Source organism: Epinephelus moara, chromosome 20 (genome assembly GCF_006386435.1).
Source record: "Epinephelus moara isolate mb chromosome 20, YSFRI_EMoa_1.0, whole genome shotgun sequence".
NCBI lineage: Eukaryota > Metazoa > Chordata > Actinopteri > Perciformes > Serranidae > Epinephelus > Epinephelus moara.
The window spans coordinates 2182927-2200516 of record NC_065525.1 but is presented as its reverse complement, the minus strand read 5'-3'; the positions used below and the strand labels follow the sequence as shown (position 1 = coordinate 2200516).

Below are 17590 nucleotides of genomic sequence, written 5' to 3'. Positions count from 1 at the left end.
TACGGGTTTGAGAGTTATACCAAGGAGCGAACTTTCTTTGCTTTGTTAACTTCTTTTTAAGAGGAGCTACAGAGTCGAGTGTTGTTCGCAGCGAGCCTACAGCTGTATGGACAGACGGGCAACCTGAAAATATAATGCCTCTGGCCACGGCTATGGCTGGCACAGAGGCATAGTGATAAAATCCGGGCAGAGGGCAGAGTCCAGAGTGCAGTTTTTCCCCTACCATTATATAAGGGGGGCGCCCCGCCTCCCCTTGAAGGTCAAGTTAATTTTATTTTCTATATAGCGCCAGATCACAACAGAAGTCATTTAAGGTTACCTTTCCTGTCAAACAGGTCTATACCTTGTCCTTTTATTAAACAAACTAAATAGCCTTGTTATTTGTCTTATTTACACAGTGGCATGGTCGCCCGTTAACAATTCTCCTCTGCTCTCTGTATCGTGCATGGCGGGTTCTGCCCGATGCGCACACAGTTCAGTTGTTATTGACTGCTGTCATTAAAAGAAACACATGAACCTGGTGATTCCTTTGAGTGTTTGTGTCGAAAGATTCTTTTACAATCCCTAATTTAAACTAGTGTTTCTTCAGGTTCCATGGGTCAGGAACAATCCCAGGATCCCCAGGAAAGCCAGCCAGACCAAGAGCAGCCAAGCCAACTTGACACCATGAACAACACTCCTCAGGCTGGCAGGAGGACCAGCCCCACGTCTTCAGACAAAGAAAGAAAAACTTGGAAAGGGCTGTGGCAGGATGGAGGCTGGATTGGAAGCAGAATGGGATCTGCCCCACATGAACCTGAAACTGTGGCCAAAACCATCTGGTATCAGGGTGAAAGCGTAGACCAGGATGCCAATGAAGACTGGAACAGAAAGGAAGTAAACTCCCAGTCAGTTTGGTATGACAGTGAAACAACGGATCAGAAAAAACAGGAACAGCCGGAGCAGGGAATGAGAAAGCAGAAAACATGTGATTTGAGCTTAGCCCAAGCTTCTGGTCTTAGTTCTCCACAGCTGTTAGAACAGGATCTTACTTCTTATCAACTGTCTGCAGCTCTTAGTCAGCCACATGCTGCTGGAACACAGCCAGCACTGTCACATGGGCCTGGTCCACAAAGACGGGAAGTACATGGCCAACAGCGTGAGGAGGAAGTAAGGCCAGATTGGAAGGAGGGAGGAGTGGACGGAGATGGAGGGGAGGTCAGTAATAGAGAGAGGACTTACAGCATAAAGAGTCCTGAAACGGCAGACGTCGAAGACGGAAGGGGAGAGAAGCAAGGGAACAAAGAAAGAGGAGCAAAGGGCAGAAAAAAGAGGAGGAAGAAAAGGGGGAAGAGAGGGGGCGCACAGGCCAAGATCAGCTCCAGCTCTAGTATAGAGTCTCAGAGTCAGATAGAGATAAAGACACAGAGAGAACAAGTGACAGACCTGAACACCCAGTCAGGGACTGACTCAGAAGCCAAGGATAAAACAGAAAGGGCAGACGTCCGTTCTCCAGCCCGAAGAGAGGAAGCTGATGAGGACGCCATGCATCTACCTAGCCAGACAGAGTGGCAGACTAGGGATGCACATGGACCTGACTGTGACGTCACCAATTTGGACCCAAGTTATATGACTCCAGACTTCAGTCCAACAGATGACAAGAGAACAAGTATGACTGAAGTTACAGCTTTACAGACACCAGAAACGAAGGAATTATTGGAGGATGATGACCTAGATTTTCATGGGCTTGATCATTCTGACCTGAACTCTGCTGTCACTGCTTCACAACTTAGTCAAATGGACACCAGAAAGGCAGATATAGAGGAAATAAAAACTGTGCAACAGGTAAATATGGACACACTTGACCTTACAGAGCTGGAATTAAAGGGGCTTGCCAGTCAGGTCCAACTTACTGTGGATAATGTGGAGTCAAAGGCATTGTCAGAAACTGAGGATCTGACAGTTGCTGGTAAAGCTGTTACATTCGTGGGCCACACAGGTTTGGTGGAATCTAACTGTGCAAAGGAACTTCCTGTCATACTTCCAGATTGTACGGAATTCACAAAGGACTCGTTTCTTGAGGATTTTCCTGAAAAGCATACACAAAATGTACAATCTGTGGAGTCAAACAAACAAGTAAAACCTGTGAATCCCATGGGAAGACCTGTAGGAGTTATGGAACCTCTGTGTGCCACAGAAGCTGGGGATCTGCTGTTTAAAGGTAAAGCGGATGTTTCACCACCACAAATATGGGAGGGACGCCCTGAGACAACTGGGAGGGAAAATCTAGAACATTGTTTGGGCTGTGAGATGCTGAGAGATGAGCAGAGCAAGGAGGAAAAAAAAAATGAGTTGTGGGTGGGTGAAGAGGAAGCAGGTAAGGGAAGAAGTAGGAGCGATGATTATGACTGTGGGATGGTGCATGCTAAGGAGTTATCTCCCATGGACAGCGAACAAGAGCAGAACTATAGTGAAGACCTAGTTGCCACAGCAGTAGCAGTTGTAGCAGTAGCAGTAGCATCTGCCATGGCTAGCATAGAACTGAGCCAACAATTAGCAAACAATTGGTCAGAGAATGAAGAGTCATTAAACCAGCTGGCAGATGATTTACTCAACAATGATCAGTCCACACAGCCGATTAACAAAGATAGAGAATCCTGTCAGCTGTTAGCAGCTGAGACAGGACACCAACCTGTAGAACATTCACACATTGTACCTACTAATCCATTTGCCTCTAAAGAACAAGCTGATGTTGAAATATCAGAGGAGTCTGATTCTGTAGTGTTGCCTTCTACCACTGAGACAGAAAATCTATCAACAGCACAGCTAAGTGTTGACCAGCAGACTAACCTTGACCTGTCAGCACATGGAGATGCTCCAAGTTTACACCAACTTGACAAAGAGGACGTCCAGTCAGAAACTGCAGAAGTCTCTAAGTGTTTACAACTTAAAGAAGAAGACAGCAAACTACAAGTTAACATGAAACCTTTGCCAGAAGCAAATGAAATTATTACAACCGAGGTGGACAGTCAAAGTCACACGCAGGTAGAAATCCCCCCCTGTCCTGTTATAGACCCAGGACAACATCCAGAGGTGTCTGACATATTTTGCCATGACTCTGAGGAGAATCATAGAGGCCCCCAAGATCAGTCTGTCTGTCAGGAAGAGAGTGTGATACAACATGATGAAGATAGTAGTCACCCTTTAGAATCCATAACAACTGATGGTGACGTAGGAGGGCAGACGCATGAGCAGGACAGTCTACACAGTTCAAAGTGTAAGGAACCTGAGAGCATGTCAGACTCAGACCGTCAAACTGGAGAGCATGAGAGGGATCCACAGCTGGATGGTCAGGTTAAAACACCATGTGAAGGGGAGATTCCTACTTTGGCGCATACTTGCGACTCAACGCTTCCTGTTACCTCCTGTGACTTGACTCCTGTGGCCAATCCCAGTCCAGATGAAGCAACTGCCCCTGCCAATGTGGAAACAGGTGAATGCCAGTCATCCCAGTCATTGCCGGACATGAGGCTTGTCTCTGCCATCCCTCTTGATGACAGCAGTAGCATGTTCCAGAGCGAAGGTCGTGAGGCTGTGGCTGTGGATCATGCTCTGGATGCAGTGGATGGATGGAAAGAGAGAGAGAAGAAAAAGATGCAAAGGAAAGAGGAAGCAATAGAAGAGATGGTCAAAGTGGACATCACATCCCAGATAGGTAGGCCGAAATAACTGTTTTTTAAATTCCTCTGTTATTTCTGTTTGTGTCTACACACACCTGTCCATTGCCACAGTCATTTTATCTTTCATTTACTTCCCTCTTTTGATTCTATTCCCTGTCAGTAATTCTCCCTAACAATAACCTCTTTCTTTGCCCGGTCTAAACGCAATATAATTATCACATACCAGCAGTTTCCTTGTTAGAAATGTCCTGCCAGAGTTCTTCATGAAAACCGCTCAGTAATGAAGGAAACTTCCTTAACTGTTAAAGAAAGATCCACCCAATTCAGTAGCATCTTGCATTAGTGGTGTATTAAACATTCATTACTTCTGAAAAAATAATTAGACCTTTAAATGGTGATATCATATATACTAACAAAACCTGTATAATGGTCCACTGGTGTTGATAATGGCAGACTGTTGGTAGGTCATGTCTGCATGTCAGCAGCTTATGATAAGACCAGTGCTGGGAAAGTTACTCTTAAATTGTAATGTATGACATATTACTAGTTACCTTCATTTGAAGATAATACGTTACTTTACAATATTACTCTGTTTGTAGAGTAGTGATTTACTTATTACACTACTTTTGCATTACTTTGACCAAAATGAGCTCAAATAACTAATGTTGATTTTAAATGGATGAAGGTCATGTTGTTTCACAGCAGGTAATCAAAGCTCAGAAGCTCCTGTTTATTACATTTCATTTCAAATCCAGTGCTGCAGAGGTCTGACCCATTCATGCATTCACATGCAGTGGTTACCACTTTGTATTAAAATCGTAATTTAATTTAATTTAATTTTAATTTTATATACTTTATTAATTTTAATTTTTTTTTTTTTTGTCAGAGACACACACACATGCACAAACAGGACCTAAGGTGGAGGGATGTCAGAGTGAGGGGGCTGCCTTGGTCAGGCGCCCCGAGCGGTTGGGGGGTGCCCAGGAGGTGAACTGGCACCTCTCCAGCCATGCTCCATATTTGGTCCGGACGGGGAATTGAGCAGGCGACCCTCCAGTTCCCAACCCAAGTCCCTATGGACTGAGCTACTGCCGCCCCATGTCAATAATAGTGTGATGATATAGAACAATTAAACAGCCAAGGCCTTTTTAAATGAATGAATAGCCTTGGCTACAGGGAGGGTCAGGCAGAGGATCAAAGTCTGATAATTATGAGATATGGATCAATATTTGTGTCCATAGGGACTTGGGTTGGGAACCGGAGGATCGCCTGTTCAATTCCCTGTCCGGACCAAATATGGAGCATGGCTGGAGAGGTGCCAGTTCACCTCCTGGGCACTGCCGTGGTGCCCTTGAGCAAGGCACCGAACCCCCCAACTGCTCGCAGCGCCTGTCATGGGCAGCCCCTTCACTCTCACATCCCCCCCTCACATCTCTCCACTTAGTGCATGTATAGGTGCTGTTTGTGCATGTGTGTGTTTGGACCTGTGTGTAATTGACAGAGTGGAAAAACTGAATTTCCCCTCGGGGATTAATAAAGTATATAAAATTTTAAAAATAAAATAAAAATATTTGTACAGTCTTACTCTGTACTATCTCAAGGAGGTAAACTTACTGTCTGATATTTAGTGACCCTTTTTTTTCACCTCCATCTTTAACAGTGGTAGATAGTTTTGAGCAGCAGTTGAACGGTCGAAAAAAATCCTTTACTAAATAGGGCTGTCACAGTGAAGGAATTTCCCCTGCACTGATTAAGGTCAGCTCAACAGTGTGATATTATTGCCATTTTTTGTTGTTTCTGCAAATTGCTTAATTTATCCCGATTTTAGTGCTTTGTAAATAAGCATTATGTTGGGCTACTAAGAGGTATATTGTTGCTTTTTTAAAAGACAAAGATGACAGTTTTAAAACAAGTTAATACTTTTTTATTGTTAACTGAAGAACACAGAGGGGTGATGAGGTGCAATAAGGGACTCAGTGTTTTTTTTTCTTTTTTTTTTGAGGCGCTTTAGTTGCAACTGGTTGTTATGGTTCACAGTATATGTGGAAGTAAAGATGTTGGCAGAGGGGTAGAGTATATACTTTCTCTGGCTCTTGCTGTGGATGAGGGGAAGGCTGAAGCATATAGGGAGAGAGGATGGACACAGACCCTCCAGTCTGTGAGGGTTCAGTATCAATTTATTCTCCATTGTTGCTGTTCCATTATGTGACTCTTTGGCTTTGTGATCTTTGTCCCACAATTCCTCCACTGATTGTGATTGGACGGTTGGGTAAAAAGTAACGATGATGGGCAGTTGCATGGTTTTTCCCAAAGTTGAATGTCTGTCAACATTTGGAGACCAGTAAAAAAATGGCAAATGTGCCATGCTTAGCACAGAAGAGACACTCAGCAGCTCGTCACACAGCTGGCATTTGTAGCATACAATTTAGCATAGTGTTAATATGCAGAGCTCCAATAAAAAAAAAAAGATAAAAAAAATTAACAAAGAGGTTGTGTCAGTTGCTTACCATCCCCTGGGATTGGCTTGTCAGTCACACAGTAGTACAGTATTGCAGTTATTGTGACAGCCCTATTCTCAAGCTCTTTTCCTAGACCTTGATGGAAAACTTCATGAGGTAAAGGAAAGATGTGAGGAAGAATTCACAAAAAATAATGTATTACCCATTGCTCGATACTTAATTACTCCCTGCAGAAAGCAATTTGTGGCTCTACTCATTATATTACTTTGCGTTATTCTGCAACACTGCCTGAGATGCTTTGTCACATAATTGTAGGTTAACAATAATATAACATTAAACCTTCCATATGCCCACATATCAGCACAAAACAAAGATCAGTAGCATAACGACAGCATTGTAGAAGGCTCTAACTACCTCAAAATTAAACTATATCAATATTTAAAAGAGACTGGCCTTCTTTACAATGCCTAGTACAAAGATAAATTGCTCAAATGAATATATGAATAGGCCTAAATAAAATGATATTAAGGACTGGCTGTACTAACACTGTTAGATGACAGACTTAAAAGGAAAAAAAAAGTGTATGTAAATGCCATATGAATGGTATTTAACAGGCCAAACACACTTAAACAAACCTTACTCTAGTTGCTCACTCACCAAACCATTGCTTTACAATGGACGCAACAAACCATGGCCTCACAACAGATGCACCAAGTCATGGCCTTACAACACATGCACCAAAACATGGCCTTACAGCAGATGCACCAAATCATGGCCTTACAAATAGACGCACCAAAACATGGACTTACAGCAGATGCACCAAATTATGGTCTTACAATAAATACACCAATACCTGGCCTTACAGCAGACACACCAAACCATGGCCTTACAATAGACACACCAAACCATGGCCTCACAATAGACACACCAAAACATGGCTTTACAACAGACGCACCAAACCATGGCCTTACATAGACACAACAAACCATGGCCTTACAACAGACGCACCGAACCATGGCCTTACATAGACACAACAAACCATGGCCTTACAACAGACACACCGAACCATGGCCTTATATAGACACAACAAACCATGGCCTTACAACAGACGCACCGAACCATGGCCTCACAATAGACAAACCAAAACATGGCCTTACAAAAGATGCACAAACACATAGCCTTACAACAGATGCACCAAACCATGGCCTTACAACAGATGCACCAAATCATGGCCTTACAACAGATGCACCAAATCATGGCCTTACAACAGACGCACCAAGCCAGGGTCTCACAACAGACACACCAAACCATGGCCTTAGAACAGAAGCACGAAACCATGGCCAGACTAGTCCGGCTTATTTGACATGTTTATCACTAAAGATGTGGTTTTACCTCATTGGGAGGAGATACTCAAATAGGTTGTCAGCCAACCCAGTCCTCCTCAGAGTCAGCTCAGACTGCCCAGCCTGGGGAACCTCTCCACTGGCCCACTGAACAGCATCGCTGTTCTCAGCGTACATTATGCACATATCTAAAGAACTTGTGTAGCACAATTAACAACCTAATTGTTTGATTAGACACAGTCCCGTTCTTATGCATAACTCTCTCCATGGTTTGGTGCAGCTGTTGTAAGGCCATGTGTTTGTGCATCTGTTGTAAGGCCATGTTTTGGTGTGTCTATTGTGAGGCCATGGTTTGGTGCGTCTCTCTCTGCCGCTGTAGCTGACCAGCACACCAGGAACCGGCATGTGGGTCCTCTTTTATGTGATTATGTGATAATTGAATTTAGAGCAGTAATGCGTTACGGACAAATTTAATGTCATTGAAATAACGCATTACTTTGTAATACGTTACACCCAACACTGACTGCGGTGCTAAGAGAATCTGACTGTACTTAGACTACGCTCTGAGATAATGCAATGCCAGATGTTAATGACGTGGATTGCCATGGAGAAAACTGCAGTGTTCCAAAGATGGACAGTTTTTATACACTTTTTTTCGTAGTTTTGTATCTGTTTTCTTTAAAACCTGTTTTTGCTGCTTTTTTTTAAACATATTGTACATTATTATTATTATTATGATTACTGTGACACATAGATTAATTTAATCATTGTATATCACAGCAGCAATTTCCCCTCAACTGCAAAACCAGTATTTTCCTTGAGCACTTGCATTGAAACTTAAAATGGTTATGACTTGGATTTTTTTCATCACTGCAGTAATATGCAGTTTAGATCATAAATGGTAAATGTATTTTGCATCAGTGTGTATGTACATGTACAATCTCACTGAAGCCAGTGGAGTCTAATAATGTGATGAACGCAGTAGTGAGGCAGTCATTATTAACGTCAACATGAATATTAAAATCACCTACAATAATAACTCTGAATATCTGACTGAAGAACTAAACTTGATCGAAACTCTGAGAATTCAGATACAAATTCAGAATAAGGGCCAGGTGCACGGTACACTATAACAAATAAAAGTGGCTGTGAGGTTTTCCAGATCGGATGTAAAAGACTTAGGATAAGGCTTTTTAGGATAAGGAATTTTAATGTAGTTTTGATTTAGGGCTAATTAATAGACTACAGTCGAATTTAGTTGGTCGGGGGACAGACACTGTTTTTATAACATTATGGGTGGGTCACTGCTCTAGAAGCTCAGAGAAGCATTTAAGACTGCGACTCTGATTCCTGGTCTCAACTCTGGCTTGTCAGGGTTTTGAATCACTAATAAACTTGGCCAGGTTTTTAGAGATGAGAGCGGCTCCATTCAAAGTGGGATGAATGCTATCTGTCCTAATCAGACCAGGCTTTCCCCAGAAAGTTTGCCAGTTATCTATGAAGCCCACATCGTTTGCTGGACATCACCTGGACAGCCAGCGACTGAATGATGACATGCGGCTAAACATCTCATCAATGGTCAGATTTTGGAGGGGTCCAGAGAAAACTATGTAGTCTGACATGGTTTTTGCATATGCACACATTGACACAACGTTAATTTTAGTGACCTCCGATTGACGTAACCCGGTGTCATAACGACCGACGTGAATAACAATCTCACTGAACCTACGTTTATCCTCAGCCAGCAGTTTCAAATTGGACGCCCGCTCTGACCCCAGGGATAAATTTGACTATGGCCACTGGTGTTGCTAACTTCACGTTTCTCAGAATAGAGCTGCCAATGACCAGAGTTTTCTCCACAGTGGGGAAAATGGTTCCAGACATGAACAGGTTGGTGGTGAATGTGGGCTTCGCTTAGTACTGTGCTTCTCTCGAACAGTCACCCAGCCTTCCAGCTGCACGGGGGTTTCCGGAGGACCGCCAGCAGAAGCTATGTGATGTGGCTCCATGCCAGCTACAGGGGGGCTGGCTAACTACCACAGCTACTGAATGATTTTCCATGGTGTGGAGCCGCACTTTCAATTCACTAAGTCTCGCCTCCAACGCCGCAAATAATAATTGTTTTCATGAATGGCCAAAGCATTATCTCATTTCCTTTGGTAGAGCTTGGCCTAGTGTATCCTTTGCCAAAGGAGGTACGAAAGGATGCACTGAAGCACCTTTCCTTAGCATTTAGAGAATTCCATCAGGTCCTATCATGACTGCAACTTAGATACTGCCTAGTCATTTCACTCAACCTTTCTTAGCAAAAGAAAAAAGAACCCAACAGTTCGTCTACAGCCTTAGCATAGAAGAAAGCAACAAGACATGGCAGACTAATGTCAGTAACAGAGCTGTGTGTGTGTTTGTGAGATGGCCTGTGATCCGGCACCACTGTTTGTATGGGGCACTGTATCCAAGCAACTTGATGATGTCATTAGGACTTAACAGTGAACAGTGAAACTAGAGGTGGGCTGAGAACTGGTTGTGCTGCATGTATGTGTGTCTGTATGTGTCAGTGTGTGAATGTGCTGTTATGTATGACTGTGTGCAGTCTACAAGTGTTTGCATAAAATATGTGTGTGAGAGAGAGCGAGAGAGTCATTGCAGGACTGTAATGCAGAGCCACATCATCATATTACAATAGTTGCAACTCAGTGATCTGCTGTGGATGTGGCGCTGGTTCAGTGGTTGAGTCTTACCTGGGTCTGTGTTCATAGCTTGTAGTGGTGGCAATTCTAAATAGTTATGCACAACCATTGGGGCAATTTGGGGTTCAGTATCTTGCCCACGGATATTTTGACAGGCGGACTGGAGGAGCCGAGGAAGGTACTGAAGCACCTTTCCTGAGCATATGAGGCCTTTCCTACTTCTCGAATTTGTGCCTCCTCATCACCTTGATTGCCGATCCTGTGGCTTGTGAACCAAGAATCAATCTCAGGGCTCCATCTTGACCACATGAGTGTCCCAGTATTTATTTTTATAGAAATTGCACATATGTTAATTTGTAGCCAACTGGTTAACTGGTAGCCTATTAATAGGCATACAGGGTATACAAAAGATTCTGTTTTAGCATCAAGCAGCCCAGATGTCATATGGAACCTTAAAGTTTAAAGTTTAGTTAAAGTTTAAAGTTAAAGTTTATTTACTTTATTAATCCAAATTCAATGTTTTCACTCTTGCTTGTTAATTACACACAGGTCCGAAAGACACACACATGCACAAACAGGACCTATACATGCACAAAGCTCAAGGGCACCTCGGCAGTGCCCAGGAGGTGAACCGGCACCTCTCCAGCCACCAGTCCACGCTCCATATTTTGGTTCTTGCTGGAAGATATTACAGTTTGTGCCTTCAGGAGAGTGTACATCAGAGACCAACATGTTTAAACATGTTTGAAGAGAGCGACAACCAGCTTATCAGCTGTTTCCAATTGCCATTACATTGACAAATTCTCACTGATGGTCTGACACTGGAGTGTCAGGGCCTTAATATGTGTATAGAAACAACTTCACTGCTTTCTCCATGATATACCTCTGGGCAAACTTATTTCCTTATAGAGAAAAGGAGGCGTGGCAGTATGCTGATTGCAGATAGCAGGCACATGCCTGTAACTTCAGAATGATTCTGATCACCAACATATGCACGGTGGTAAAAACAAAATCAGCTGGTGTGCATATATCATGAGTCAGATGGTGATTCTATTTGAGCACTTATTTTATGTGCAAAGCACATATTAGTAAACCAGCACTTCTAATGGACATAAATGGACAGTGCACAGTTGTCTGTATGGATGACATTGCAGCCTGTTATGCTGCTGCGGCAGGACAGTCTCTCTCAAAACTGGACAAATTTTAAAAGTTGTTTTCCCCATTATTCACGTGGACACAAAAACATGAATAATTTAAGGTCCATGTCGAAAATTCCTTTTTTTATTTATTTAAGCATGTTCATATACTCAAGGGCTTAAGAAGGGGTATCTTAAATTGTTTTAGCCTGGTTTCTCAAATAACTTAAAAATATGACTCACTGACAAACTGTAATGTAACAATTGCCCAAACTTTCCTCGGCCACCCAACCTGTTGATGGACAGAAACAAGTAAATACACCTACCAAACTCTTCACAGCCGAGGTTGAAACATTATCAGAGCAGGTCTTGTATGGGTGCTGGTGAACATGACAAAAGAGAAGCTGACAGACAGCATCACATCATAGACCAAAGAATATGGAGAAAATCCTGTGAAAATGAATAGCTACCTCCAAGACAAGCCAAAAATCAGCAGAATGAAGATGTCAAAAAGCACAGTGACCAGAGGCCAGAAACAGGTTAAGTTAGCATAAAATAACTAAAAGAGGCAGTCAGAGTGGCAGCACTGTCTGTATGTCCCAGAGTTTTCCAGGCTGGATGTCTAGGTCAGGGAGAAGCTTCCCATTTCACCCTTTAATTATTTGAACCAGAAACATTACTGACTCACCATGAGAGGGGGAACTGATCCCTAACAGATTCTTCATTATCTAATCACAGCTCAGAGACAAGCTTTCAGTTATGCGACTCACCCACATGGTGTGTATTGTTTGTTTGTTTTACTTGATAATACAAGACTGGATGGCTCTTTTAAAGCAGCGCTGAGCAGGTACTTAATGGTACATGCCATTTAATAACCTTTCGTAAAGACAGCAGAAGAAGACAATATACTTTATTAATCCCAGAGGGAAAATTAAATTTTTTTCACTCTGTTGTCATAGCCTATACACACAGGCCTGAAATACACAGACATGTACAAACAGGACCTACACAAACATAAAAAAGAGAGATGTCAGAGTAAGGGGGCTGCCTTGGATAGGCACACTGAGCAGTGGGGGGTTTGGTGCCTTGCTAGATGGCACCTTGGCAGTGCACAGGAGGTGAACTGGCGCCTTTCCAGCTACCAGTCTATGCTCAGTATGGGGACCAAGTATGGGGACCAAGCCAAGTTCTCACTGACTTGGCTTGGGAACTGGTTTGGAATGGACTGAGCTACTGCAGCCCCTAAGAGACAGGGACACATATCACACATTTAGGTTGTTGGGTTGAATGTACTGAAGGTTTGGGCTTAGTCTTTTCTAATCTGGGTTACACAAAAAATCAGAGTATATGTTAAATTTGATAATCTTCATTATTTTTCTGATCCAGGCACTTGTGAGTCTCATCTGGATTATTTTGAATTTTTGATTTCACATCATGTAGCGGAAGAGGTCAAAAGCAAACATTAATAGCAGAGTGATTTGGTAGCTCTCTAGAGCAGGATAACCTGTCTCTGATGCATGAGAATTAGTGTTTTCGTTCCGTTTTGGAGTTTACCTGTTGTAGTAATGTAACTCTTATCCCGGTCAACCTGTTGTTCAGAGTGTGTTTTCTCTAGTTGTTCAGTGTGCCCTCTTTTCTAATTGTCAGGACTAAGAATCAGTGTGTGTTGGGTTTTTAGTTTCTTTAGGTTTTAATAATCTTAAAGGCTCCACCACTACTTAAAACTTATTAACATTGCTCTAATGTTCATTAAAAACACCTATCCAAGGCATACTCACAGTAAATTGAAAGCTCTTATTTTTCTATTTTTAGTACATGCACATGCATTGTCTCATTTGAAAGGTAACACTCCTTTTTCCCCGACAGTCAGAAACACTGTAAGTGCTTCTGTCATTGAGTAACAAAAGTTTGAACACACTGAAGTATAATGTTTTTCTTTTCCTACACCTGAATAGTTTTGTTTAAAACAGATGCCTACAGGGCCCAGTTGTTCAGAAGTAAAATGATTGGATTTGGGATATCACATAGGATCAAATCCTGAAAATGGTCAGCTTTTTAGTAGGATTTGAATACCTCAGGTACATCAAACACACGGCCTGCGGGCCAGAACTGGCCTACTAGAGGGTCCAGTCTGGCCCATTAGTTGACTGCACTCTTAATATTGATGCACTTCTGAAGGTTAACAGTTGCCAAGTTTCAGAAGCAAGTTAAACAGTGAGCAATCTACCTCTTGTAAAATGCTGTTTCAGAGGCTTTTTTTCACCCTGACCAGAATATGGCTCTTTAAAAAAAAACAATGAATATTTGTACTGGTCATATTTAAAGATACTGAACACTATCGAAATATTGTAACTCAGCATCTTGGGTACAAAAGAATCAGTATCAGACTTCTACAGTATGTTAAAAAAAATACTAGTCCATACCCATTGAGTGCACAGTTGCCCACCTACAGTTTCACATGGTGTGTGTTTGGGATACAGGTCATAGGAAATTGCAGATTAAACAGTCAACTGAACCCGTTAAGAAGAGCAATGTATTCAGACAGAGTTTTTGTGAATTTGATAGTACGATTGCTTTATTGAAAGTACAGTAGTACCATTGCCAATAGTGGGATAGTTAGTGGGCTAAAACTGTACATTAGTAGTTGAGGTAACATGTTGAAAAGCAGATAGTTAAAGTCATTGCACTTTAGAAGCTCAGTTTTAGTAAGTTTTCCAACTTTTTCCAAGAGGGAACTTTAGATATTGGTCCCTAGTTCATGTTCACCGAGTTTCATGAAGATTGTTCAAATTGATTTTAAGTGTTTCTCAAAAAATTCAAAATGGTGGTAAATCTATATAACCGTAAGTTATGGGTTCTCGGGGCAAATTTATTCCTCATGAGGAGAGGCATCTCTGTGCAAGGTTTCATGTCTCTACGACATACGGGGCATGAGATATGCCCATTCAAATTTTGCAAATGGTTGCCATAGCGCCCCCCTTTCCTCATGAGGAGAGAAAAAAAAAATCAGTTCATAATGTGGCCAGATAGCACCTGTCACAGCGGTATGATATGCTGCAGGATGGTGTGAGGTTAAAACGTTGCTGGTAACGACACAATATAAGGAGCTGGAAAGTCCCTATAGGCCAGGTGGAAGGCATGGTGGAGCCAAACTATGTTGTTGTTTTTTTAAACCCCCACATCCCAGTGATTTTGATGGTGTCCCGGAACGTCAATAGCAGATGCAGGAGGATACCTAGTGCTTACTATGTAGACGTGAAAGGCCATAAAGTGGCGATATGTGACAACTTAGAATAAAAACGTTTTGGATATGTAGTCCCATCTAGAGCTGTGATTATCCTGATTTGGTAATCTTGAAATCTGGATCAGGGTGATCCAGGGTGATCCAATCCAATGTTGGTTAGAAAAACTGGCACAAAAGTAAAATGGATTATTTGATCCTGGACAGCAAAATATGGCATTGCCAAATCCAGATTAAATGTTTTGAATAACTGGGGCCAGATGACTAGAACTGGGACTTATTAAATGGAAAACAATGGGACCAAAGCATAAAGCCTTACCTAGTCTAAATTTAGAGTAGATAGCAATATCACAGAAAAAAAAAACATTCAAGACATGACTTTATATAAAAAAGAAATTGTAGAGAATCTAAATTAATAGTAAAGACTGGATTTTCTCCTGAGACAATAGAAGAAGCATCTGTTTATTATTTATGTACATTTAAAACAGTCTATGTTGACAAAAGGTGCACAAAATGCATATCTTCCGGTTAGGAGTTTTAAGTGTCAGTCATTGGATCAGCTGATTACTATTGGCTGGTTCTATAGACCAAATACAGAGGTAGGCCCTTCTTTTCAATAAATGCTCTCATTGGCTATTGTAGGATGTGGAGGGGACATGGGAGCTCCGATTGGCTCATGTGAGGTGTCAATCAAAAGGTCAGAGTTCAGCCACCATTTTGATATCAAGATACTGGCAACATTTACATGCAAGCTGGTGATATTATGGACAATATATGGAGCAATTTGGACATTTGAAATGATGCATCAGCAGTCTGTAGATATCTATGGATGTAATAATGTGTTTGGACTAAATATTTCACCAGATTTAGATCATCTGGACCTTTGCTAATGTATCAGGACCATTTCTGTCAGAATATAATCAATTGTTGCATTATGATAAGGCATACGAGGTGAGTTCTAAGTGTTCGTTTGTTTCTTGTTTGTCTGACAGGTGTTTATTGTATTGATCAAATTGCAAGAATTGTACAGCAGCTTTCTAACAACATGCTGTATGAGTAACCACTTAAACACCGCAATTGTTTACATATAATTCTCAGGTTGTTAAGGGGTACCAACAGGGAAACTGTTAATCAATGTTATAATCCTTCATGAGTCTTAAAGCTTAAGCGTGATAGATGTGGAAGGAACTGATTTCTGTCACCGATTGCTGTTAGCAGAGAGTCAGTCTGAACAGGTCATAATCTTGTCATACCTCTTGTATCCCATTTGGATTTTGATGCAGTGTAACTACATTTTGTGTTGGCTCATAGTTGTTATCTGAGGACATTTATTGGATGATTATGTGGCATCAACTTAAGGATCCATACAGCTAACAAGCATTATGTGGATTAATGTTATTGCCCACAGGGCATCACTGTGAAAAAGGAGAAATGAGAGTGAACTAGAAATCATCTTGCGCTTGGACCACACCCATCTTCAAACTCGTTTTTAATTTTGATCTCAACTTCACATCTGTAAAATTTGGTGACTACATTTAGCCGGTTGTGATGCTATAGAACATTTGGTAGCTGACTTGGTATTTATTTTACCTGTTGCCCTCGTGGCCTCAGTGATTGCACCATGACTTCTCTCCCTTTTCATTATTTTTATAACGTTCTAGTTTGCAGTCATACTTAAATCACAGGTCATTTTTGGAATTCACTGATGAGCTTCACCTTTTCCATGCTTTGGCTGCTCTTCAAGTCGGCTATTTAATGTAACTGGGACATATTTAAGACCCTCCAAATGCTGTTGGCAGATGCCTCTCAAATAAGAACTCAATATGGATATGTCTTGTTAGTTTATTTATTTTTTGTTGGGAACATAAATTCGGGCTTCACACGGCGGCACCAAATATGTTGGGATCAATAAATTAGGTCTCACCAAGAGGCACCAAATATGTAGGGATTTAATTATCGGTAATCATCAGTGTTGGGTAAGGGTTACTTTAAAAGTAATCAAAGTATGTTACTGCGTTACTTTTTTAAAAAGTAACCAGTTTCTTTACTGCGTTACTCCCTAAGTAAAGTAACTCAATTACTTTAAAAGTACTTCCAACGTTACTCCCTGAGAAAAGTAACTTAACCACTTTTAAAGTACTTTCAAGTATTCTACATTTCCTATTGGGCAATGGACCACAGGGCGCAAAGCCTACATTTTTTGTCTCCAAAATTAAAGTTATGGACCACTTGCCCTTCACTGAGATCCAATTCTCCCATCACAGCTGTCACTCTGACCAGTAGAAACACAGAACGATCTGCTGCCATAGACAACTGTATGACAACAACACCCCAGCATATTTAATATTTCCTCTAGGGATGTTACCACACAGAGTAAAAGGGGGAAATGATGGTGTGAAACAGCAGAGGCACTTTGTCAGCCCGCAGAGTTAACGTTACTGTCATTAGCATCAAGCTAGCAAACAATGGTACATCCTCACGGTCGGACATAAAGTAATAAACATTAACAAATAGCGGCGGGGCTTTTACTCACCACAACTGCAGAGGCTCCCAGCTTATTTATTAATCCCTCTGCGTGTTTATATATTTACTTTTTATCTGCTCCGTTGTCTTTGTAAAGTTAACATACCGCACCGTCATTTCAAACTCAACACTTGTTTCAAATTAAAAGCTCATTATAACCTCGGCTGAGAGAATCCCTCCATTTTCTAAATAGGCTTTTATTTTGAAACATTTGTCAGAACTTCCTGTGGAAGATACAGTAGCTTGATAGTTTACTTATGGCGCTTCAAATGTAGCTCCTGCCATCTGCTGACGCTTTTAGGTGACTACAGCAACATGTCGGCTGGCACATGAACAGACACAGTGACACAAATAATAGTAAAAGTGATAAAAATAGGACAAGAATAACCCGATGACATCACACACACCGTGAAAGACGACCGGGGATAATTGGTGAGTACCAGCGTGTAGCGTGTACCAGGCATAATGCAAGTCCTGAGTCTGAAATATGTCTGTCAGCAAGCCCTACTCCACCTATTTAGACTCCACCGTAGACAACG

At 41.7% G+C, this 17590-nt stretch overlaps 1 protein-coding gene across 8 annotated transcripts in view; it reads left to right on the top strand.

Moving 5' to 3' along the window:
- Nucleotides 1-17590, top strand: part of akap13 (A-kinase anchoring protein 13) — a 190987-nt gene that overhangs the window by 8321 nt on the left and 165076 nt on the right. For 7 of the 8 annotated variants that reach the window (XM_050072194.1, XM_050072195.1, XM_050072191.1 and 4 more), the window contains exon 2: nt 590-3694. The exons of the other annotated variant lie outside the window; for it this stretch is intronic. In XM_050072194.1, the coding sequence (XP_049928151.1) occupies nt 590-3694 (3105 nt within the window). The remainder of the gene's footprint in view (nt 1-589; nt 3695-17590) is intronic. 8 annotated transcript variants of the gene reach the window in all.